The 24,429-nt window shown below is 41.2% G+C and overlaps 1 protein-coding gene across 1 annotated transcript; it reads right to left on the minus strand.

Annotated features, from left to right (window-relative positions):
* Positions 1-1,959: 1,959 nt before the first annotated feature.
* Positions 1,960-24,071, minus strand: aco2 (aconitase 2, mitochondrial). The gene is made up of 17 exons (XM_034193728.1): positions 23,991-24,071; positions 22,361-22,503; positions 21,983-22,241; positions 21,805-21,897; positions 21,560-21,718; positions 21,199-21,349; positions 20,148-20,252; positions 19,961-20,052; positions 19,368-19,473; positions 15,271-15,428; positions 14,384-14,457; positions 14,202-14,313; positions 13,850-14,128; positions 11,242-11,433; positions 10,380-10,512; positions 10,126-10,247; positions 1,960-2,122 (listed from the first exon to the last, which is right to left on the minus strand). Exons 1-17 carry the CDS (start codon positions 24,024-24,026, stop codon positions 1,988-1,990), a joined length of 2,349 nt encoding a protein of 782 aa, XP_034049619.1. The 5' UTR covers positions 24,027-24,071; the 3' UTR covers positions 1,960-1,987.
* Positions 24,072-24,429: the final 358 nt, after the last annotated feature.

The raw sequence follows: 24,429 nt of genomic DNA on the forward strand, positions 1-24,429 counted from the left end.
TCATTCGTACATAGTGCAGCGATGTTAGCAGTTGTGGTTGAGGACATGTTGTAGCTGCTTCCGCAATGTAGTTTAGGAATCTACATATCAATAGCAAATACATGTATGTAGCCTAATAATCATATGACTTGTACTGACCAATGAGATGCAATGTACAAATAGAACTTTAATTACCTGGAACAATTAATTTGCGTAAGCTTATAATGAGGCCTTATCTACATGGAAGCAGGGCCCTTCAAAAAGGCTGCCATATTGATACAGTAGCCCAAAAGGGCCAAACTTACTGTGTTTTCATTTTGCAGAGCAGCTGGAAGACCGAAGGAAGTTGATGAATCAGTGGTCACTCCACTGTACGCCATCTACGGGTTGCTACTACAGGTTGACATTTAAGAACCCTCATTGTTGTGAGAATATATATATATATATATACACACACACACACACATACAAATTAATTTAAGATAAAGGTAAACAATGACCAGTGATGGCAAAATGCAAACTGCAACCTCACCACTAGGAGTCACCAAATCCAAACCTTTCACCGTTTCCCCACTTCGATGTGGGGTCAGGTCTCAGCACATTTTCCTTAAAATACAGCATATAAAGTAAATTATGGCAGATGTATTTACATGCATTTTGTGTCAACCATGTATTGTTTTTAAATGCATTTTCTTTATGGATGTGCACTGAATTTTAATAAATAAATTAAATCAATCATGTAAATAAATGAGGCCTGTGAACATTTATTTTACAGTTCTTTGATATGTGTAACATAAGAAAATCAGGAACAAATGAAAAAAAAAATAACACTAAAATGTACATGTAATTAGATACAGGGCAAGTCTGTGTGCACATTGTGGATCACGAGGCCAAAATACTTAACGTTTCAATAAATTACACCCACAGATCATCAGAAACACCAGACACTCAGTACTCCAAACCCTTTGACAGTTTTTTTATTGATTATTTGTACTTGCTACTTCGCTCATCTTAAATATAATTTTTTTAAAGATGTCTTGTGCCATTTTTGTCACACACCACAAACATAAGCAGAATTACTTCAATAATGGTTAATGCGTCCGTGATGTGACAATGTGTTGAGACGGGAACCAACCTCCTGCACTGCTGGGACGGGCTCCAGTGCACGCATGGGCTATGAAACAAGTTCAGACTCCAGGTTACTGTAGCGGCTGCAAAAAAAAAAACAAAACAAAAAAACACAGCAGCGCATCACTTCAATCTTTGTGTCCAAACCGCATCACATTTTGTCTTCTTGCACCAGACTGCAGGTTTGTTTGAATATTCAAACACACAAAGTGAACATAACTGCTGTATGGAGTCAAAAGAGAGACCGAATTAAAAAAGAAAGCTACAGATAAAAATCAGTCTTCAGCGATTGAACCACATCTTTAAAGGTGGGCTGGAAACATTTACCCGATACTCAGGAATTCAACCTGTTGTTTACAAATGAATCACACCTGCTCCCAATTTACATCATCCATCCAGCAGGTGACGGACAGGTCTATGGGATATTACAAAAGCAAAAACAAAGTTCCTTTTTGTAGGAATCTGGCACATCAAAGTTAACCCACACCTAACCAGTTTATCCTCATTATATGTCCCTTTAACGTGATGAGTTATAAGATGATGGCATTTATTGTTTTTGAGTTATTGATGTTAAACTGATGGTCTCATTCACTGACTGCAACAGAACCTCTGTGGTGTAAATGTAACGAGCAGCTGCAACACAATTTAAGGTTCACCTTGGAACCCACTTTCATAAATGCAATCTGAATATAATCAGTTGTGAGTTGTTCTGTTTTATTTTATTTTTTATAGTTAATGTGCAGCAGCTCCATCAGCACCATTAAATCAGACTGAAGTCATCTACAGAGGCACATCGACATCGCCGCTCCAAACCCTAACTCCTCACCCACCCTTCTTCTCCACATTCCCTCCCATCCTGCTTTTATCTCCTCCCACTTCCTCAGTGCTGCATCTCCTTCATCCTGTTGAGGGCGGAGCCTGCCTGGAACCATTGGATCTGAGTTTCGTTGAAGCTGTGGTTCAATTCCAGGGTCTCCTGGCTGCCGTCACCGTGCTTCACCGTGGCGGTCAGAGGCTGGTGGGAGGAAGAGGAGGACGTGTACGATCACTAAACAAAACCCTTCATTGTTCATAACCACAACAAAATGTAACATTACATTTCATAGGCGCCGGGAGAAGTATACCCTTACGCTAAATATGAATGAAATTGGTCAACTGGTTCTTGAGATATCGCGCTAACAAGCAAAGGCGGACAGACATGGCGCTCGTTATAGCCCCCCATATTTCATATCAGGGGGTTAAAAAGGTTTAAACAAGACGAAAGCACAATGACGGAATATCTACACGTACACCTTCACTGACCCTCGAAGGTTGTCCAAGGACAAGGTTTCAAAATGTGAGTTTCCGGGATGCAAATCCGTGGAATGGAGAGCAAGGCTTTACAAACCAATAACAGAGTTTTGGAAGTGGGAACACTGACAGATTAATGGTCACCAAATTTTGAAATTCCATGCTCTAAAATTTGAGGTAGATATTTACTGCCCCCTACTGGTGGTATGACAACAGCACCATTTAAACAGCCTTTACGGGTTGTTTAAGGTGTTCATACTGATCAGGACTGATTAGTTTTTACTTTGCATTCAAACAAGAAATAATTGTAATGACTGTCACTTCTTAGTCAACACATTTTTTTTTTACTTTTTATTTGTAAGTATTTTGAACATATAACAAATGCAACATTGTGAGGTCAAAGGAGATCAACATGTCAAACCATACAGAGATTACAGATTTTATACATTCATTTTCCTGTCACAACTCCTTTTAAAGTCCAGCCATTTTCTCCAGCGTCTCTTTCCCAAGTCGCCTTGTAGCCGCAGGGTATAAGTCATAGCTTCCATCATCTTAATGCTCTCTACTATGGAGATGAAAAGGCTTATAGTGGGCGGGTCTTTAGTCAACCAACATTTTGTAATAGCTTTCTTGGCTGATGCCAAGAGGATTTTCAAAAGATAGATGTTGTCTGTGGCCCACTCATCAGGGAAACATCCCAAGTACATGGATACAAATGAACTGTCCACATTAAAGCCCAGAGTTTTGGAGCATATTTTTGTTACTTCCGTCCAAAAAAGTTGTATGAATGGACAAGACCAGAATATATGTCCGTGATCTGCCATGACCTCCCCACAGCCTCTCCAGCACACAGCAGGGGTAGTACAGAATTTAGCCTTTTGTCTGGGTGTTATAAAGAAGCGGATGATGTTTTTCCAACAAAAGTCCCGCCAGGTGTTCGAGTTTGTTGTTGTGAATTGTGTTTCCCAACTCTTTATCCACATGTTCTCTGTTATATCAATATTGATTTCCTTCTCCCATTTTTGTTTTATATAATCTGTGGAGTTCCCTTTAAATTTAATTAGGCCCTGGTATAGCTTACTTATTAGAGCTTTGTTACTTCCAAGGTTATAAGCATTAGTAAAAACATTAACAACTGAGAAGTCCCTGACAGTGCAATTGCTTGTTTTTTTTTAACAATATAATCACGGAGTTGCAAATATCTAAAAAAAAAATCTTGTCTATTAAGGCCACCAATCTCGCACAAAGTGTCAAAGGGAATTGGTCCAGACTTTTTAATAAACGTGCATGTAGCAGTCAATCCCCGCCACACCCACTGTTTGAATCTACTATCCTGGGCGGCGGGTAAAAACTCTGGGTCATATGCTGGCCATCTTAGGACTTTTATCTCTTCCTGAAGCTGTAGTTTCTTAACCAGCTCCTCCCACACCTTTAGTGCCAAGGTGATCCATTGGCTAGTTGTTGAGAAGAATTCCTTTTCATGAGTTACAAACCCCAATCTGGACTGAATTGGTATTCTTGACAGAGTCACCTCAATTGTTTTCCATCGTGCACTATAGGATGGATTACACCAACAAACCAAATATTTCACCTGTGCAGATATATAATAATCCCTCAAAGAGGGCAGAGCCAACCCCCCCTCTCTCCCTTGGCAACTGTAATGTACAAAACCTAACCCTTGGTCTTTTATTGAACCAAATAAATCTCGAGATGTGTTTATTCCAGTCCCGGAATTGTTTCTCAGGTATGGAAATAGGTAAAGCAAGAAACAAGTACAATAGTTTTGGGAGAATATTCATCTTAATAATCTGTATTCTGTTGCTGAAATCAAGGGGGAGCAGGCTCCAGGCACTGAGTTCGTTGTATATCTCTTTGTTTGTATGTCTATAATTCATTTCAAATATTCGGGACAAGTCTTTTGGTAAATTTACTCCCAAATATTTTATGCTAGTCGAATTCCAATTAAAATTGTATTTAGACAGGGGAGACTGCTCTGGGGAAAAATTAAATGACATAACTTGTGTTTTATTTACATTGAGTGTATATCCTGAGTATGATCCATATGTCTCTAGCATCTTCATCAACACCGGTAGGCCCAAGGCAGGATCTGTGATTGTGATAAGGACATCATCTGCGTATAAACTCACTTTGTACTCCTCCTCGCCAATTAGGATACCCTTCACTGCTGACTCCTGACGAATTGCCTGGGCTATAGGTTCAATGAACAAGTTAAAAAGGTTTGGACTGGCCGGACACCCTTGTCTACAGCCCCGCTCCAGTACTATAGAGTTGGAAAGACTACCGTTGATTTTAATTCTGGCAGTAGGTGATGAATAAAGGGCTTGGATACAATTTATGAATTCCTGGCAGAAACCAAATCTCTTCATTACTAAGTAAAGAAAATCCCAATATACCGAATCATATGCTTTTTCTGCATCTAAACTAAGAATAACTGCACTGAGTTTCCCCTTATTGATCTGTTCAATAATATGCAACGCTCTCCTAATATTGTCATGGGTTTGCCTATTTTTCAAAAAACCCGTTTGGTCCTCATCAATCAAAGAGGGCATTATAGTGTCCATTCTCCGTACTAGTATAGTTGTATATAATTTGTAGTCAGAGTTCAATACGCTTATTGGCCTATAAGATTTGCAGTCGGTTTTGTCCTTTCCCTGTTTTGATATCACGGATATAAAGGCCTCCTTCCAAGAGGGAGGTACCATTCCGCCCTTGAGGACATAATTAAAACTAGTTTGTAATAGAGGTATAATGCTTCCCCTCAAAGTTTTATACCATTCAGGAGGGAACCCATCAGTGCCTGGTGATTTGTTTGAATTAAGAGCTGATATAGCCTTATCTATTTCCTCATGGGTTATTAATGAAGTTAATCTATTATTTGCATCTGAACCAATTGATGGGAGGTCTAACGAGTTTAAAAAATCTGCTATTATACTTTCATCAACATACTTAGATAGTCTATATAAAGATCTATAGTAGGTTTCAAAAGCGTTATGAATTTTTTCTAGGTCAGTTACTAATTTATTATTTGTCGGGTCTCTAATTTTGTAAATAGTATTTTCAGCTTTCTGTTTTTGGATCCGCCATGCTAAGAGTTTAGTTGCTTTTGGTCCTATTTCATAGTATTTTTGTTTCATAAATTGAATATTTTTCTCTACCTCTTCACCCAAAATCCTATCTATTTCCTGTTTTATTTGTCTGATTTGATGTGTCACTGTAGTATCCTTATTAGTCAGATGGAAATGCTCTAAGATTTTTAGTCTATTTTGTAGCTGTAGCAATTCTTGTGCCTTTTTCCTCTTCATCATGGCTGCCTTGGCTATTATCTTTCCTCTAAGGACAGCTTTAGCTGCGTCCCACACAATGCTTGGATTTGTTTCCCCATTATTATTGTCCTCTAAGTACTGCTCAAGCTCTGTTATCATATCTTTTATGAACCTGGGATCGTCCAGCATACTAGTATTTAATCTCCACAGAGTGTTTCTCTGTCTCCCATCTAAATGTAATGTTACGTAAACTCCTGAGTGGTCAGAGATATCTCTTTGACCTATTCTACAATCCCTTATCCTGTTTATATCCCTATTATACATGAAACAATAATCTATCCTTGAATACACCCCATGTCGAGCGGAGTAAAAAGTAAATCCTGATGTTGACTTGTGAAATAATCGCCACACATCAATCAGCCCCAAGTCCCGTAAGATTCTTTTTACATGCTTCTCAACAGTTGTGTTTCTTCGGCCAGTGTTATTTGTGTCCATTTGAGGGTTTAACAATAAACTGAAATCTCCTGCGCAAATAAGGGGTCCCTGAGTTTCTGTGGAAATTAAATTAAACACCTTTTTAAAAAATTCTACAACCCCTGGCAAAAATTATGGAATCACCGGCCTCGGACGATGTTCATTCAGTTGTTTAATTTTGTAGAAAAAAAGCAGATCACAGGCATGACACAAAACTAAAGTCATTTCAAATGGCAACTTTCTGGCTTTAAGAAACACTATAAGAAATCAAGAAAAAAAGATTGTGGCAGTCAGTAACGGTTACTTTTTTAGACCAAGCAGAGGAAAAAAATATGGAATCACTCAATTCTGAGGAATAAATTATGGAATCACCCTGTAAATTTTCATCCCCCAAACTAACACCTGCATCAAATCAGATCTGCTCGTTGACATTGACCCTATGCCATGACATTGACCCTATGTGTCTTTTTGCAAGGAATGTTTTCACAGTTTTTGCTCTATGGCAAGATGCATTATCATCTTGAAAAATGATTTCATCTTCCCCAAACATCCTTTCAAATGTCCAAAATATCAACGTAAACGTGTGCATTTATTGATGATGTAATGACAGCCATCTCCCCAGTGCCTTTACCTGACATGCAGCCCCATATCATCAATGACTGTGGAAATTTACATGTTCTCTTCAGGCAGTCATCTTTATAAATCTCATTGGAACGGCACCAAACAAAAGTTCCAGCATCATCACCTTGCCCAATGCAGATTTGAGATTCATCACTGAATATGACTTTCATCCAGTCATCCACGATTGCTTTTCCTTAGCCCATTGTAACCTTGTTTTTTTTCTGTTTAGGTGTTAATGATGGCTTTTTTTTAGCTTTTCTGTATGTAAATCCCATTTCCTTTAGGCGGTTTCTTACAGTTGGGTCACAGACGTTGACTCCAGTTTCCTCCCATTCGTTCCTCATTTGTTTTGTTGTGCATTTTTCGATTTTTGAGACATATTGCTTTAAGTTTTCTGTCTTGATGCTTTGATGTCTTCCTTGGTCTACCAGTATGTTTGCCTTTAACAACCTTCCCATGTTTGTATTTGGTCCAGAGTTTAGACACAGCTGACTGTGAACAACCAACATCTTTTGCAACATTGCGTGATGATTTACCCTCTTTTAAGAGTTTGATAATCCTCTCCTTTGTTTCAATTGACATCTCTCGTGTTGGAGCCATGATTCATGTCAGTCCACTTGATGCAACAGCTCTCCAAGGTGTGATCACTCCTTTTTAGATGCAGACTAACGAGCAGATCTGATATGATGCAGGTGTTAGTTTTGGGGATGAAAATTTACAGGGTGATTCCATAATTTTTTCCTCAGAATTGAGTGATTCCATATTTTTTTCCTCTGCTTGGTCTAAAAAAGTAACCGTTACTGACTGCCACAATCTTTTTTTCTTGATTTCTTATAGTGTTTCTTAAAGCCAGAAAGTTGCCATTTGAAATGACTTTAGTTTTGTGTCATGTCTGTGATCTGCTTTTTTTCTACAAAATTAAACAACTGAATGAACATCCTCCGGTGATTCCATAATTTTTGCCAGGGGTTGTATTTTACTCCCTGAGGGCGCATAAATGTTTAATAATGTCACATCTTTTTGGTCTATTTTACCTTTCACCAAAACAAATCTACCCTCCTCATCACTTATGTCAGCCACGAATTCAAACTTTATTTTATTTGAAACAAGAATAGCTACTCCCCTCTTTTTGCCACTTTTGTGAGACGAATAGTATGTATGTGTAAAGCCCATTTTCTTTAGTTTCTCATGCTCTATCTTAGAGAGATGTGTTTCCTGCCAATACACTATATCCACCTTTCGCATCTTACTTAACGGTGTCTGGAAGCGAATTCCATTCCCTTTCAGGGTTTTCTTGACGGGGATATACTCGCGTCTCTTTTTCTGCACTTCTGGCGCGTAGTCATGGTCGAAATAGACCTGCTTGTTTTGCACCTTTACCCCTTTTTTCCAAGCTGCGTGTAGGATCTTTTCTTTGTCGGAGAACCGAAGGAAGCGGACTATTATTGAGCGTGGGGGTGCGCTTGCAGGTGGTTTCGGTCCTGATGCACGATAAGCACGTTCAGTGCAGAGGGCTCGGTCCAGGCCGATGTCAGCGCCCAGCTCACTTAATAAAATTTTCAACAAAGGGAGCAATGGACGTGCCCTCTAAGTCTTCAGGGACGCCGTACATCCTGATGTTTTTCCGCCTCGCACACCCCTCCAAATCATCCACCTTGTCCTGCAAGATCCGCTGATTTTCTAGTAGTTGTATGAGGGTGTTTTTGACTCCGATGTCCCAGAGTTCCGAATCCGCAATGGTGTCCTCTACCTGCTTTACTCGCTCAGTCACCTGGTCCACACTTGGTCTGCGGTGTCTCGTAGTTTTTGATTTATTTCTTTTGTAAAATCGACCATCTGTTTCTTTATGTCTTGAAAGATGAAAGGTCTTGTCTCAGAGTGATGCTGAAAAAATAATTCATGCATTTATTTCCTCTAGGCTGGACTATTGTAATTCATTATTATCAGTTTGTCCTAAAAGTTCCCTGAAAAGCCTTCAGTTAATTCAAAATGCTGCAGCTAGAGTACTAATGGGGACTAGAAGGAGAGAGCATATCTCACCCATATTGGCCTCTCTTCATTGGCTTCCTGTTAATTCTAGAATAGAATTTAAAATTCTTCTTCTTACTTATAAGGTTTTGAATAATCAGGTCCCATCTTATCTTAGGGACCTCATAGTACCATATCACCCCAATAGAGCGCTTCGCTCTCAGACTGCAGGCTTACTTGTAGTTCCTAGGGTTTGTAAGAGTAGAATGGGAGGCAGAGCCTTCAGCTTTCAGGCTCCTCTCCTCTGGAACCAGCTCCCAATTCGGATCAGGGAGACAGACACCCTCTCTACTTTTAAGATTAGGCTTAAAACTTTCCTTTTTGCTAAAGCTTATAGTTAGGGCTGGATCAGGTGACCCTGAACCATCCCTTAGTTATGCTGCTATAGACTTAGACTGCTGGGGGGTTCCCATGATGCACTGAGTGTTTCTTTCTCTTTTTGCTCTGTATGCACCACTCTGCATTTAATCATTAGTGATTGATCTCTGCTCCCCTCCACAGCATGTCTTTTTCCTGGTTCTCTCCCTCAGCCCCAACCAGTCCCAGCAGAAGACTGCCCCTCCCTGAGCCTGGTTCTGCTGGAGGTTTCGTCCTGTTAAAAGGGAGTTTTTCCTTCCCACTGTCGCCAAGTGCTTGCTCACAGGGGGTCGTTTTGACCATTGGGGTTTTTACGTAATTATTGTATGGCCTTGCCTTACAATATAAAGCGCCTTGGGGCAACTGTTTGTTGTGATTTGGCGCTATATAAATAAAATTGATTGATTGATTATGTCCTCTCGAAATTCTGTGTGGAATTCCTTAAAGTCGTTTTTCAATTCGGCTCGGAGAACGGCCATTTCAGTCGCAAAAACATCACCCACAGCGCCGCGGATTACATCCAGGCCCTCGCCTCGTTCGCCATCTTGTCCCGCTGTTAGCGAACCTTCCGCGCCAGCCGTGACTTCGTTCTCCATTTTACCATCGGGAATGTTCCGTCGACCGTATCTTCCCTTCTTATTTTTGTCCCCACTCATTCCTATCATAGAATTTAGTAGTTTGACCTAAAATGCTGCTCTCGAGTCGGGGAAAATATGAGGCTAATGCCAGAGATCACTTTTATGCGGCCATACCGCGTTGCGCACCACCGGAAGTCCCCAGTCAACACATTTTTAAAAATCGTTTTATTTAGGGTAGGCGCATTTCAATCCCTGAGCAAGGACTCAGTTTTACGGGTCGGTACGAGTCTCCTCTGCTGTGATGCCAGAAATGTAATCTCCACATCTCACTAGCCAGCTGAAAAGTGAAGCATTGAGCTTTTTCCCCGGCCAACATGTCCCCTCACCTTTCCTGGAGTGAAGTTTTTAAGTCCTTTGATTGAGATCTTGTCGTCAGGACGGATCTTGTCATAGTCTGATGGATTGCTGAAGGTCAGCGGAAGCAGACCCTGTTTCTTCAAGTTAGTTTCTGAGAATAAGGAAGAGATATTCAGTGGTTTGAGATTCCTGACTGGACATAAAGACAACCTTTAAAACTACTCCAAATACATGTTTGTCATAATATCGCTTCATATGGTGAATCTTAAAACTAGCGCAGTACCGTGGATTCTGGCGAAGCTCTTGACGATGATGGCCCTGCCTCCCAGGTGCCTGGGCTCTAAGGCTGCGTGCTCTCGGCTGGAGCCCTCGCCGTAGTTATCGTCTCCCACCACAACCCACGACACGTTATTTGCCTGAACACAAGAAGATTGAGAGAATGTAGAGAGGGGGAATATATTCAGTAACACCAAGGAGCAGCTTAGTCTTAATGGTGAAGTCCCATTTGATTTTTTTTTTTAATCATTCAATTCATAAGAACAATGTTCTTCTGCACTGTTATAATTTTATTCTCTAGTGTGTGTATTTTTTTCAAATAAAGGTTTCATAGTATTACGTCAATATTCACTTTCTCCAGAAACAATTCATCATTTTCCACCACATGGGTTAAAATACAGCAGCGAGACAGTGTGACACACTTTTTGTTTTCAGTTTATAGATAATATAAGGAACTTTTCCAAACCTCGAACAGCAAACTCGGTCAGTCTTAAGGACTTAAAAAGAGGTATACCATCAATTCCGACTGAAAGTGCCAAACTGTTACATCAGAATGAAGCGGAAAAAGGCAATGAGCACAACTCGTCAATGTAGTATAGATTTCACACAAAGGACTTTGCTGGATCTTTGCTGGAGAGGGAAGACCAACACAGACAAAAGTCTACTGGATCAATACTGATGTTTGATACAGTTATGTGTTTACTTAGTTTGACACAATTAATTTCCAGTTCCCATCAAATGCACCATAAACATCAAACCTTGCGCATGCGCTTCCTCCTTCCCGTCATCTATAAGATGTAATGGAGAATCCAGATTATCAACACCAAACTACGAATGTTAGGAGAACCATTTCCCTCTGTGGTCCTCACCTTGTAGTGACGGGCCACGTCAGGGACTCCTCCGTACTCCCCCGTCAGGTGGTTCTTGACCTTGTTGACTTCATCATTCTCGCTGTTAACTGCTCCGATCAGCATGTTGTTGGAGATGTTGTCCAGGTGGCCACGGAACTTCAGCCACGGTCCAGCGGCGCTGATGTGGTCTGTGGTGCATTTGCCTTTCACCTGATGAGTCGAGAGTGAGACGGTGACGTGGAGCTCATCTGGTTTTATTTTCCAAACCGTTTCACCACACCATGCAGTTGAAGAAAATTATGACAAACTAAATAAAATTCTTTACGTAAACAGCTGTGAATGTTAGCATTTACGATACTGTGTAAAAACACTTTTGAGTGAAACCTGAAGCAGCAGGTAAAAGTCTGTAAACTGTATGAGAGGACAGTAATTTACACACCGCTGCCAGTATGTTTACTGGTAGTTGAGGTTCTCTTCCAAATTCTTTACAATGTGTAAATTTTCTTGAATGATTATTATTTTGGTGAATTTTTTTTTCCAGCAACATGCCCTTAATTTGGATGAAATTCAAAGATTTCACCATGAAATTTCTGTATTTTTCACCAAAATTTTAAATTCATATGCTTGGATGAATTAAACAAAATCAGATTTAAAATGTATCAAAGTGAAGGAGAAGAAGCATTTTGGGGGAACAGTACTGTTTTCACTACAAAGAGTGTATGTATATATATATATATATATATATATATATATATATATACACACAACAAAAATATAAACGCAACATTTTTGGTTTTGCTCCCATTTTGTATGAGATGAACTCAAAGATCTAAAACTTTTTCCACATACACAATATCACCATTTCCCTCAAATATTGTTCACAAACCAGTCTAAATCTGTGATAGTGAGCACTTCTCCTTTGCTGAGATAATCCATCCCACCTCACAGGTGTGCCATACCAAGATGCTGATTAGACACCATGATTAGTGCACAGGTGTGCCTTAGACTGTCCACAATAAAAGGCCACTCTGAAAGGTGCAGTTTTATCACACAGCACAATGCCACAGATGTCGCAAGATTTGAGTGAGCGTGCAATTGGCATGCTGACAGCAGGAATGTCAACCAGAGCTGTTGCTCGTGTATTGAATGTTCATTTCTCTACCATAAGCCGTCTCCAAAGGCGTTTCAGAGAATTTGGCAGTACATCCAACCAGCCTCACAACCGCAGACCACGTGTAACCACACCAGCCCAGGACCTCCACATCCAGCATGTTTACCACCAAGATCGTCTGAGACCAGCCACTCTGACAGCTGCTGAAACAATCGGTTTGCATAACCAAAGAATTTCTGCACAAACTGTCAGAAACCGTCTCAGGGAAGCTCATCTGCATGCTTGTCGTCCTCATCGGGGTCTCGACCTGACTCCAGTTCGTCGTTGTAACCGACTTATGTGGGCAAATGCTCACATTCGCTGGCGTTTGGCACGTTGGAGAGGTGTTCTCTTCACGGATGAATCCCGGTTCACACTGTCCATGGCAGATGGCAGACAGCGTGTGTGGCGTCGTGTGGGTGAGCGGTTTTCTGATGTCAGTGTTGTGGATCAAGTGGCCCATGGTGGCGGTGGGGTTATGGTATGAGCAGGCGTCTGTTATGGATGAAGAACACAGGTGCATTTTATTGATGGCATTTTGAATGCACAGAGATACCGTGACGAGATCCTGAGGCCCATTGTTGTGCCATACATCCAAGAACATCACCTCATGTTGCAGCAGGATAATGCACGGCCCCATGTTGCAAGGATCTGTACACAATTCTTGGAAGCTGAAAATGTCCCAGTTCTTGCATGGCCGGCATACTCACTTGACATGTCACCCATTGAGCATGTTTGGGATGCTCTGGACCGGCGTATACAACAGCGTGTACCAGTTCCTGCCAATATCCAGCAACTTCGCACAGCCATTGAAGAGAAGTGGACCAACATTCCACAGGCCACAATTGACAACCTGATCAACTCTATGTGAAGGAGATGTGTTGCACTGCATGAGGCAAATGGTGGTCACACCAGATACTGACTGGTATCCCCCCCCAATAAAACAAAACTGCACCTTTCAGAGTGGCCTTTTATTGTGGGCAGTCTAAGGCACACCTGTGCACTAATCATGGTGTTTAATCAGCATCTTGATATGGCACACCTGTAAGGTGGGATGGATTATCTCAGTAAAGGAGAACTGCTCACTATCACAGATTTAGACTGGTTTGTGAACAATATTTGAGGGAAATGGTGATATTGTGTATGTGGAAAAAGTTTTAGATCTTTGAGTTCATCTCATACAAAATGGGAGCAAAACCAAAAGTGTTGTGTTTATATTTTTGTTGAGTGTATATGAAAAATTGTGATAATCAATCAAAATGATCAGACTCAAAATTCATCAAGAACAGAAGGAGAAGAAGCATTTTGGGGTGAATTTGACCATTTTCATCACAAACAGTTAGCATTTTCCTCAAAATGTGAACAACAATTTCATCCAGATGAGCTAAAATAATTAATTTTGACTCCATGAACACTATTGTGGAAAGAAAAGTTGATTTCTGCACTTGTTTTCTCAAAGTGCCACACCCCACTGACCTTAATGAGGACCTGCATGTTCTCCAGATCGTTTCCGCTCCACTTATCGAAGGGCTCCAGGAGCTGCAGCCGGTTGCTCTGAGGGCTGACGTCCACTTTAAGGCTGCTGCCATCATCAGGCGGGTGCTGGTAGGTGTCCTGACCAGGATCAAAGTCTCTAGAAGGCAGTTCGTCACCACTAGGGGGCTGCAGTTTAAACTTTTCACCGCTGGGGCCAGTGAGGTAGTCGGTCTCTGGGTTAAATCTTAGCGTGCCGGCAATAGCCAGTGCGGTGACAATCTGAGGAAGAGGCAGGGAAGCGGTGTCGTAACGTGTTCGTTTGTAATAGTTTAGAGTCAGTGAGTGCGTTTACCTCTGGGGAGGTAACAAACGCGTGTGTGGCAGGGTTGGCGTCGTTCCTGGCAGTGAAGTTTCTGTTGAAGGACGTGACGATTGTGTTCTTCTCCCCCTTTTTCACATCACGCCTGAAGAGAAATGCAAACGGATGAGATCTCACACAGCACAGTGACCTACGCAATGCGTGGTGACACTGACCTGTCCCACTGCCCGATGCAGGGTCCACACGCGTTGGCCAGGACCACACCTCCAACATCGCCAAGAATCTTTGACTACAGAAAAAAATAAATAAATAAAGCTTCAATTTCAATTCAATCAACTTATAAAGCACCAAATCACAACAAAAACCGTCTCAAGGTGCCTCACACAAAACAGTTCAATACAAAATTTTAAATGAATAAAAATAAAACAAAAATTCAAATACATAATTAAAAACAGAAGTAATAGAATAAAACAGATAAAAAAAATAAAAACTATTACAGATAAAAAAATAAAAACTATTCATAAGAAAGAGAATAAAAATAGGTTTTAAGTCTTGACTTAAAAATGTCTGCGGACTCCAACGGCCTCACGGTCGCAGGGAGACCGTAAGACAGTCGGTTGAAGGTTGAATTGCCACAGCAGCTCTCACCGGGCTGTTTGGCAGTAAGGTTACCTGAGCAGGAACACCACTCAGAACAGCCCGAGATGAGTCGGAAGAGGTCATTTTCCAACTTGGTTCAGCACAAACTCAACTCGGGATGGGCCGGTGCGAGCCTGGTACAAATCCGGGTAAACGCGTACTCGTCTAGAGATGGTTAGGTGGAATTCTTGCAGTGCTTGGTGTGAAAAATGGACGCCACACCAAGTTATACTAAGCCTACACTGAGCCACCATTAGCCAATAGAAGGTTAACCAACTTTTCCTGACTTGTGCTGCATCCAGACCCCACCACCACCACCCCCCCTCGCCCCATTCACGGGCCATGCCGAGGCGCTACCGGGGAAAACCTGCTCCAAAACCCGGGCAGGTGTGAGTACAGCTTTACAAATGACAACACATTAGTTTCAGGATTCCATCCACGCTTATTTTTCTGCAACACTCACATATTCGTCCCGCTCGATGGTGGCACGAATCTGTTCCGAGCCGGGAGTGACGGTGAACTGAGATTTGCACTTTAGGCCTTTATCCAAAGCCTGCTTGGCCACCGACGCAGCCCGACCCATGTCCTCGTAGCTCGAGTTGGTGCAGCTGCCAATCAGACCTAGAAGGAAACGCAGAGGATTAGGGATGCACCGATACCACTTTTTCCCAGACTGAGTACAAGTACGAGTACTTACATTTGGATACTCGTCGATACCAAGTACTGATATGAATACTTAAATCATGTAACTTCACTTTTTGACTACAATAAATTGTGCTTTAACATTAACCGTGTGTTTCTTAACTAACATGACGTTGCCAGACATCTCACTGAAATGTAACCTGTGGACTTCAGCACTACAAAGTATACCACACCAATAACTGAACTGAAACTGTCCATCACTTACTTTATATCTGTGAGCATCAGTGTTGCCACAGTTACTTTGAAAAAGTAATCCAATTACTAATTACTCCTTGAAAAAGTAACTTACTTTACTGATGACTCGATTTTAAAAGTAACTAAGGTAGATTTTAGCTACTTTATTAGTTACTTTCGATTTTAAAAGTAACTAAGTTAGATTTTAGCTACTTTATTAGTTACTTTCAGCAGCTGTTGACAACACCCCCTCCACCACCTCAACATCAAAATCATAACCCGTTTTGCCAATACTCACTTTATAGTCACCCTTTCTTGACTTCACTAAACATAAATACTAGTTTTATAAAAAAAAAAAAAAGATCAAATAAAGACATCTTTCTTGACTTCATATCTAAATGCTGACAGCACTGTAACTGTAAAACTTACAATTTATAATCTACATTGTTTATAAATGTAACTATTAAATTATTTCTAACCTTTAAATTTTTTATTAACATTTTAATTGTTAAAATTATTATTATTATAGTATTAGTAGTAGTATGAAAAACTGTCTTCAAAAGTGGACCTTTAATCTAATCTGGGTGTGTGTGTGTGGGGGGGGGGGAATTCGCCCCAGAATGGACTCTGAGCAGGAAGAACTGACAATGTATTTATGGAAAAAGCACCACCAGATGGAGAGGTAGGAATTTTTTTATTTTTTTTTTACGTTTTTCAGCATTTTTGTACGTCATGTCATCCTCAGAACGAGACTTTAGGCGCATTTGGGTGAAGAAAAAAAAAAGCATTGTTAATGCATGCGGATCAGCTGTTTTTATCAATCAGCATTTATTTATAAAGCGCTTTACAGCACCGACTGGTGTCCAAAGTGCTTAACATTAAAAACACAAATTTACAAAAATAAAACGCATATAAAATAAAATTTTAAAACAACACATAAAAAAGAACATTAAAAATAACAGAACATGTCACCTCCCCACTAAGTGTTAAAAGCCAGTTTAAATAAATAAGTCTTTAACTTAGATTTAAAAAGTGCTAGGTCAGGAATAGTACGTAACTCAAGAGGTAGCTCATTCCACAGTCTCGGGCCAGCTACCGAGAAAGCATGATCACCCCAGCGTTTATATCTTGACCTTGGAACATCTAAGTAAAGCTGGCCAGACGCCCTTAATGTCCTACTGTAGGTGCGCAAAGTTAAAATTTCAGACAAGTAGGAAGGTGCAAGGCCATGAATAGCTTTAAAAACAAACATTAAAATTTTAAAATCAATTCTAAAACGAACTGGAAGCCAGTGGAGTGAGTACAGGACGGGCGTAATATACTCACGTCTAAAAGTGTTTGTCAAAAGATGAGCAGCAGCATTCTGCACCAACTGGAGACGTGCAAGAGACGACTGATTAATGCCCGAATAAAGTGCATTACAATAATCAAGTCTGGAGCTGATGAAAGCATGAATGGCTGTCTCAAGATAACGTCTACTGAGAAAGTGCTTTATTTTAGCCAAAAGGCGAAGTTGGAAAAAACTAGGTTTGACAACACAATTTATCTGTTGATCAAACCTCAAACAGCTGTCAAATATCACTCCCAAATTCTTGACAGCTGGTTTTACATAGTTAGCCAAAGCACCAAAATTTGGTGTTACCACATTTGGTATGCCAGTGCTCAAACACCATGATCTCAGTTTTACCATCATTCAGGTAAAGGAAGTTTTGGGACAGCCACTGCTTTACATCACGAATACAATTAAATAGTGATTGTTGTGTGGGCCACCCGAAGAGGAGGTACTGCTGGCCAACGCCAGAGGGCGCCCTGCCTGTTGTCGGGTTTCAGGCACCAGAGGGCGCAGTCACCACCCAGGAGCCAGGACTAACAGCTGTCAGAAATCATCTCATCACCATCCCATCCCATAAAAGACTGGAGGAGACACCACATCTCTGCCGAGATATCAGCTTACCTCTCAGGTAACCTCTCACCCGTTTCTGACTGTGCCGTATGCACAAGTTCTCTCTTTTCTGAGTGTTGTAGGAGTTCCTGTCTACTACTGCCAGCTGGGAGCTGGGTTTGTGGTTAATGGAGGAGTGACGTCTTCACCCCTCACTCCAAACCGGCTAAGTAGTACTTTTCAGGCTCTTCCCGAACTGTGTTTCCTGTGTAGGTGGTGGAGGTGTTTTCCCACCCTACTACAGTGAGAACTTATTTTGCTGACTGCTTACTGGGTGTCCACACACCCACCCTTAACCTGTTTTTGTTCCTGCCAGCAGTACCGGATCTGACAGCTGGAAGCAGAGGCCACCTGGGGACTCGGGACTTGGCGGCTTCAGTATACTGCAGGTCTTCATTGGCGGCAGAACCTGGTGGGCCCCGCCTCTTCTCTGGATAGGCGTCTCCTACCCTCGGGCCTGCCCACACGTCACTCGTATCTTGTGATTGACTGTCTAAAAACAGTATTTGACCTGTTGTGCACTTTTGCTGCAATAAATTGTATTTATTGGATTATCTATTGACCGTTCATTTGCGCCCCCTGTTGTGGGTCCGTGCATTACACTTTCCCCAACAGTGATGACAAAGCATCACTCCCATTAGTCCTCACAGGCAGATAGATTTGCAGATCATCTGCATAACAATGAAAGGACAGGTTGTGCTGGGTTATAATTGACCCCAATGGCAGACTGTACAAAGAAAACAGAATCGGCCTAAAGACAGATCCCTGCGGCACTCCACAGCACAGAGGAGCAGTTGATGAGGATATGTCCCCAATCATGACAGAAAAGCTCCTTTCAGCCAAATATGATCTAAACCACTTAAGTGCAGTACCATGAATGCCAATAAAATGTTCCAACCGGGAAACAAGTACTGTGTGATCCACAGTATCAAAGGCTGCTGTGAGGTCCAACAGAACCAGCACAGCAGGATTCCCTGCATCCACCGACAAAGTGATGTCATTATGAACTTTTAAAAGCGCTGACTCAGTGCTGTGTCGCAATCTAAACCCAGATTGGAATTTTTCAAGGATGAGATTGTCTTTTAAAAATGATTGTAACTGTAAAAAGACAACCTTTTCTAAAACCTTAGATAGAAATGGCAGATGAGACACAGGTCTAAAATTGGATAAAACTGATGAGTCCAGGTGAGGTTTTTTAAGAAGAGGTAGAACCACAGCATGTTTAAAAGCAGCTGGAACAGACCCTGATCTAAGACAAGCATTGATAAAAGTTAGGAGACCCGCTCCAACAGTATTAAAAACCTCCTTCAGCACCTTAGCTGGAACAACATCTAAAGGACAACTTGTAGATTTTATGTTTTACATCAGCGAGAGATGCAAAAGAAGACCACGCTTTGAGAGAAGAGACAATAGCTGTTTTTAACTGAGTCAGAGCTGAGATGCAGAAAACAGCATCAAACCCTTTGTGGGCAGTTCCGTCAAACCGCGACTGCCACCTCACACGGGGGTTTTAATGCTGTGATAGACCCACAATACAAACAATCGAGAGGTTGACATCACACTGCCGTAAAGGGGTATCAGGTGTCTAGTATCGGAGCAGTTTTATGATTACAAGTAAATACATACAGGATCGGGCCGATACTGGTATCAGCATCAGTGCATCCCTACAGAGGATTAAAGTGGACACCAGTGCTCGTCATTCTCATCTGAAGATGTGCATGGAGACCGAGGTGGGTACTTACCAACTTTAACCTCCAGCGGCCAGCCGTTCTTCTCAGCCACAGCACCGACCTCAGACACCGGGTGAGCCAGGTCAGGGGTGAACGGTCCGTTAATGTGAGGCTTCAGCTAGACACACACACACACACACAAAAAAAAAACATTTAGCAAGCATTACTGTGTGAATCCTTGTGACAGACACGTTAGCGTCAAATGACACAAATACTTATTCCAGTTAAGGGTCATTTGGGGGAGGGGGGGGTGCAGTGGTAACTGGTCAACCGGTGAGGTAGAGATTTCATCAACTTTGACAAGTGTTTCTCCAGGTTATACCTCTGAACATACTAAAGCATCATCCTACTGCACAAGTTAGTAAGTAAATTTGATTTATATTGCACTTTTCACAGATAAAAATCACAGTGCTTCACAATGAAAGTATAACATATCACAACTATATAAAACAATAGAATACCCCATAAAACAACAAATTAATTAAAACAAGTAGTCCAGAGTAGTTCCTGTCTGGTTAACAAGACGCTGTGTCTCCTCGTTTTTCACGTTTATCGAGTGACTAAAACATTACAAAGGCTACAATGTAATCTGGAAGGAAACTAACCTCATCCAAATTGAGATCGATGACCTGGTCGTACTCGCAGCCTGTGTCTGGTACCAGTAAGTCTGAGTACTTTTCAGCCAGGGCAGCGATCTCTGCAGGGGCAGGATCATGTTTTCATTTCTGATCAGAGTTCTGAGATGTAGTTTTTAGTTTTTGACTGCATTGACAGAGATTGTAATGAACATGCCTCCACGTCCCGTCTTCTCCAGGTAGGTCCTCATGCGATGGTTGTAGGGAAACACTGAGGTTGTGGCGCCAATTTCCGCTCCCATGTTGCAAATGGTGGCCATTCCTGCAGCAGCAAACATAATAATGTGTCCACACATTTAGGCTGAAACAAACGATTACAAAGTCAGAACTCGTACAGAGAATTTTTATAGTCAATGAATCAGTCAGCAATTTTTTTTTTTTTTTTTTTTAAGTCGAGACCCTGAAGTCCTTTGGATAAAGAGAGGGATTTTGGCCAAATATGAGGAAAGTGGCATAAAGTAAATCATCTGTATGTATTCGCCTGAAATTGTTTATCCTTCTGGGGGCCCCGAGGGGACCCAATCTGAAACTCAAACTTACCACGTCCAGACAGTTGCACATGGAGTGTCTGTCCAAAATTTCAGAAAAAAATTCATTGAATAATTTTTCAGAAAATCAGCGTCACTTGTTTTACCCTTCTGTGGGGCTGTGGGCACCTTTAGAATGATTTAAGGTCAATGAAAATATCTGTGTACGTTGGCACTGATTCATGGGATTTATATAAAAAGTTACTGAGCAGGCTTTCAGTAATAAATTGAGAAGTGTGCAAAATGGCATTTTGGGACTTTGTGTGTGTGTGTGTGTGTGTTGGTGTTTTTTTGGGGGGGGGGGGCAGCACTTAGAATGATTCAAGGACAGTGAGATTTTTCTTGCCTGTATGCAGCCTCCAAAAGAATCTTTTTAGGCAAAATACAGATTTTCTGTAATGCATCGAACACTGTGGAAAAAACGGAATTTGTTGTTGTACTTGGGAACACACAGGGATTCAATCAGAAAGTTCAACGTACATGACCAGACAGTATTCCAAGGATTGTCTGAACCAAAAAAAAAAAAAAAGAATCAGAGTTTTTCAGAAAATCATCATATGGTGCACCGCGCACCACTCGTGAATGCAGATGGCATTAGTCTTATGGATCGTTGTCTAAAGGAGTAAAAATATGTGCATAATCGGTAAACTCAAGATGTTCAATATGAACATATAAACTAACCAGTACATGAGATAGAGTCGACTCCTGGTCCGTGGTACTCGACGATGGCTCCAGTCCCTCCCTTCACTGTGAGGATGCCAGCCACCTTCAAGATGACATCTTTAGGGGACGTCCAGCCGGACAGGCTGCCCGTCAGCCGCACCCCAATCACCTTTCACAACAACAATGAAGAGCTTTGTGATTAAGAAAGAGATTTAGGAGATTTTAAAAATTAAAAAACAAATTGGCAAAGTGACAGGATGGAAATTATGCAGCTCACAGGAAACTCCTTTTGTTTTATTTGATTGCTCCTAAATTAAAGTTTTTATTTTCAGAGGAAGACGGGTGAGTTAAAGGTGAGTAATGTGTTGTGGCCGCCAACCTTCGGACACTTCAGCTCCCAAGGAATCCCCGCCATGACGTCGACAGCATCGGCACCTCCAACTCCAATACAGACGGCACCGAGCCCGCCACCGTTGGGAGTGTGGGAGTCTGTGCCGATGAGCATCACTCCAGGGTAAGCGTAGTTCTCCAAAATGATCTGTGGAGAAAATCTGAAGTCACGGCGACTATAACAAAGACTACTTGTATTTTCATGCTGCCGGTGCAAACTGCATGCAGTCAAACCTGATGGATGATTCCAGAGCCGGGTTTCCAAAAGCCAACTCCATATTTTGCACCAGCACTGGATAGAAAGTTGTAGACTTCTTGATTAACTTCCTATAACAAAATTACAGCTCATTTTAAGGTTCAGTGGGAAACATAAACTAAGAGACGTTTGTCAAAAACAAACATGACCTCTGACCTTTGCCCTGGCTAGATCCTTTGCACCTCCAATCTGGGCCTCGATCAGGTGGTCGCAGTGGATGGTGGACGGCACAGCCACCTTCGGCAGGCCGCTGCTGATAAACTGGAGCATTGCCATCTGCGCCGTGGCGTCTTGCATGGCCACTCGGTCAGGGCGGAGCCGCAGGTAGGTGCGGCTGCGATCGATCTCTTGATTGTGCGGGTCATCGAGGTGGCCGTACACAATCTTCTCTGACAGGGTGAGCGGTCGGTTGAGTCTGAGCAGGTAAAATAAAACTATGTTTTATTAATTTTATGTTGTAGAAGAGTCAGAAAGGTTTTTTTTTTTTTAAGCGTTTCATTCAGACACTGAATGTGTCTTTTAGAAGTTGCAAACCTTTTTCGCACAATCTCAATGTTTGATTGAAGCTTGTCATAGTTGACATATGAAGTGGGCTCAAAGCGGCTCATAGACACTTTGGCCTTGGCACTGAAAGCTGCCGATATGTGCAGTCGCCCTGCGCCACAACCCAGCACCACCTGGTGAGGAAAACAGCAGCACAAATATAAACATTTATTACAACAATAAATATATAATACATTCCTCAAAATATGGAGAGTTGAACCAAATATGAAGTATGTGTACTTCCAGCACGGGATGCCACTTCTGGAAAGGCACTGTGTGCTTCTGGAATCTGCAGCTATAAGCTGATATTTCCGCTGCTTAGCAACTTTGAATGTCACTTTCTCTAAAATGCTTAAGTGTTTAATTTATCTCAAGTGCACAAAAAGCAGGCTTGGAATGAGACATCCTGAAAAATTCAGAATGTCGACCAAGGGTCTGGCCTGCAGTAGGAGCTCCTGGGTTTTAGGCAAAATTAGACCCATTTTAAGCATGATTCCGGCAGCCAAGCAGACGCTTGAAAAAAAGTCAGGAATACTTTGTCTAAATCATCCTAAAGAATCTGGAATTCAGAAAAAAAATCCTGAAAATTCTCATGACTGCAAAAGTCTGGAAATTGGAACAATTCTTCAGGAGTCCTGGAACATCTTTGCACTCTTCCAGAAGTCCTGGGCAGAATCAGAATTCCAGTATGGTTCAGATCAAGTTTCCACCTTCCAAATATACCAGATTTAGGGCTGCACTACTAACCACATCAGAATCACAATATAAGCCTGCACAATAATATAATCATAAAATGCTGTGATTTAAATAAATAAATGAATCATGTTTACACACGGTGACATACGTCACTATGAAGTTATTTTCATGTTAAGGAAAAAGTGTTGCAGAAAGATGCTGTGGAATGCGATTCTATATGTGAAGTTCTGAAAATTAGTGATGGTAAACCCTGAAAACTCCCAAGACCTCTGCAACACCAGCGTTTCCATCATTATTCTGGAGTACACATAAAAATAAAAAAGAAACAAGTGCTACGCTGCCACCTGCTGGACAGCTGAAGAATGTGCTTCCATACGCACACTACTTGAATAACATACTGTTAACTGCAAATCACAAATTATTCACCACTATAAATCGTAATATGATTTTTTTCATCATATCATGCAGCAGAAAATATGGATAAAACTTTAAGAATATGTTAAATCACTACAGAATGTCCGATAAAACAAGACATCTGAATGTGAGAGTAAACGCTGCAGCATAATGACGTCGTGGGGTTAAAGAACATTATATTATTATTATTATCATTATTATGGCCTGAACGAGCTTCCGTACTTCGTGTAACGTTCTGACCTTGCCGCCGAACACAAAACTCCACATTTTTAATGGACCTGACCAAATATTATTAACATTAAAATGTGACTACAATTATTAATTATAATTAAAACAGCTAAAAATATATAAAATCTGACATTATGTGAGCTTTTTTTTAAAAAGATGCAGCGGCACTAAACGTATTAGGCTTACCGCACAATGGGTCAGAAAACAGCACTAGCCGGTGACATTTTTTCCCTTGCACGTAAATGTGTTTAAAATAAAGTCATGTTGTTATTTTGTCTCTGACCTGAAGCCGGGCCGCAGTCAGACAGTAAGTCGCCATTTTGTTCACTGACAAAGATGTGACGGTCAACGGTGACGTCACGTATTTATAAGCCAAGATGGTAACAGGTCCTGAAAGGACAAAATATTACGACCATACAAAGGTCCCAAAAGAACCGACTCTGACTCTCTCTCTCTCTCTCTCTCTGTCTCTCTCTCTCTATTTTAAAATAAATAAACAAAAATTCTACATCCACCAAAATTCCTTTAAAATATTTTACATTTGCATCAAATCGTGCAGAAGAGTAGAATAGTTTTAAAGTTAGGCTAATTTAGAAAGCTGGTGCGATAACTATCTGTGTAAATGAATTTTTAAATTAAAAATAGAAATATTTTTGTTATTTGTTTTATTAATTTCTTTTTAGCCTTTGGCAGTTTCAGTCTAATATTACTAAATGCAGAAT

Source organism: Thalassophryne amazonica, chromosome 18 (assembly GCF_902500255.1).
Source record: "Thalassophryne amazonica chromosome 18, fThaAma1.1, whole genome shotgun sequence".
NCBI lineage: Eukaryota > Metazoa > Chordata > Actinopteri > Batrachoidiformes > Batrachoididae > Thalassophryne > Thalassophryne amazonica.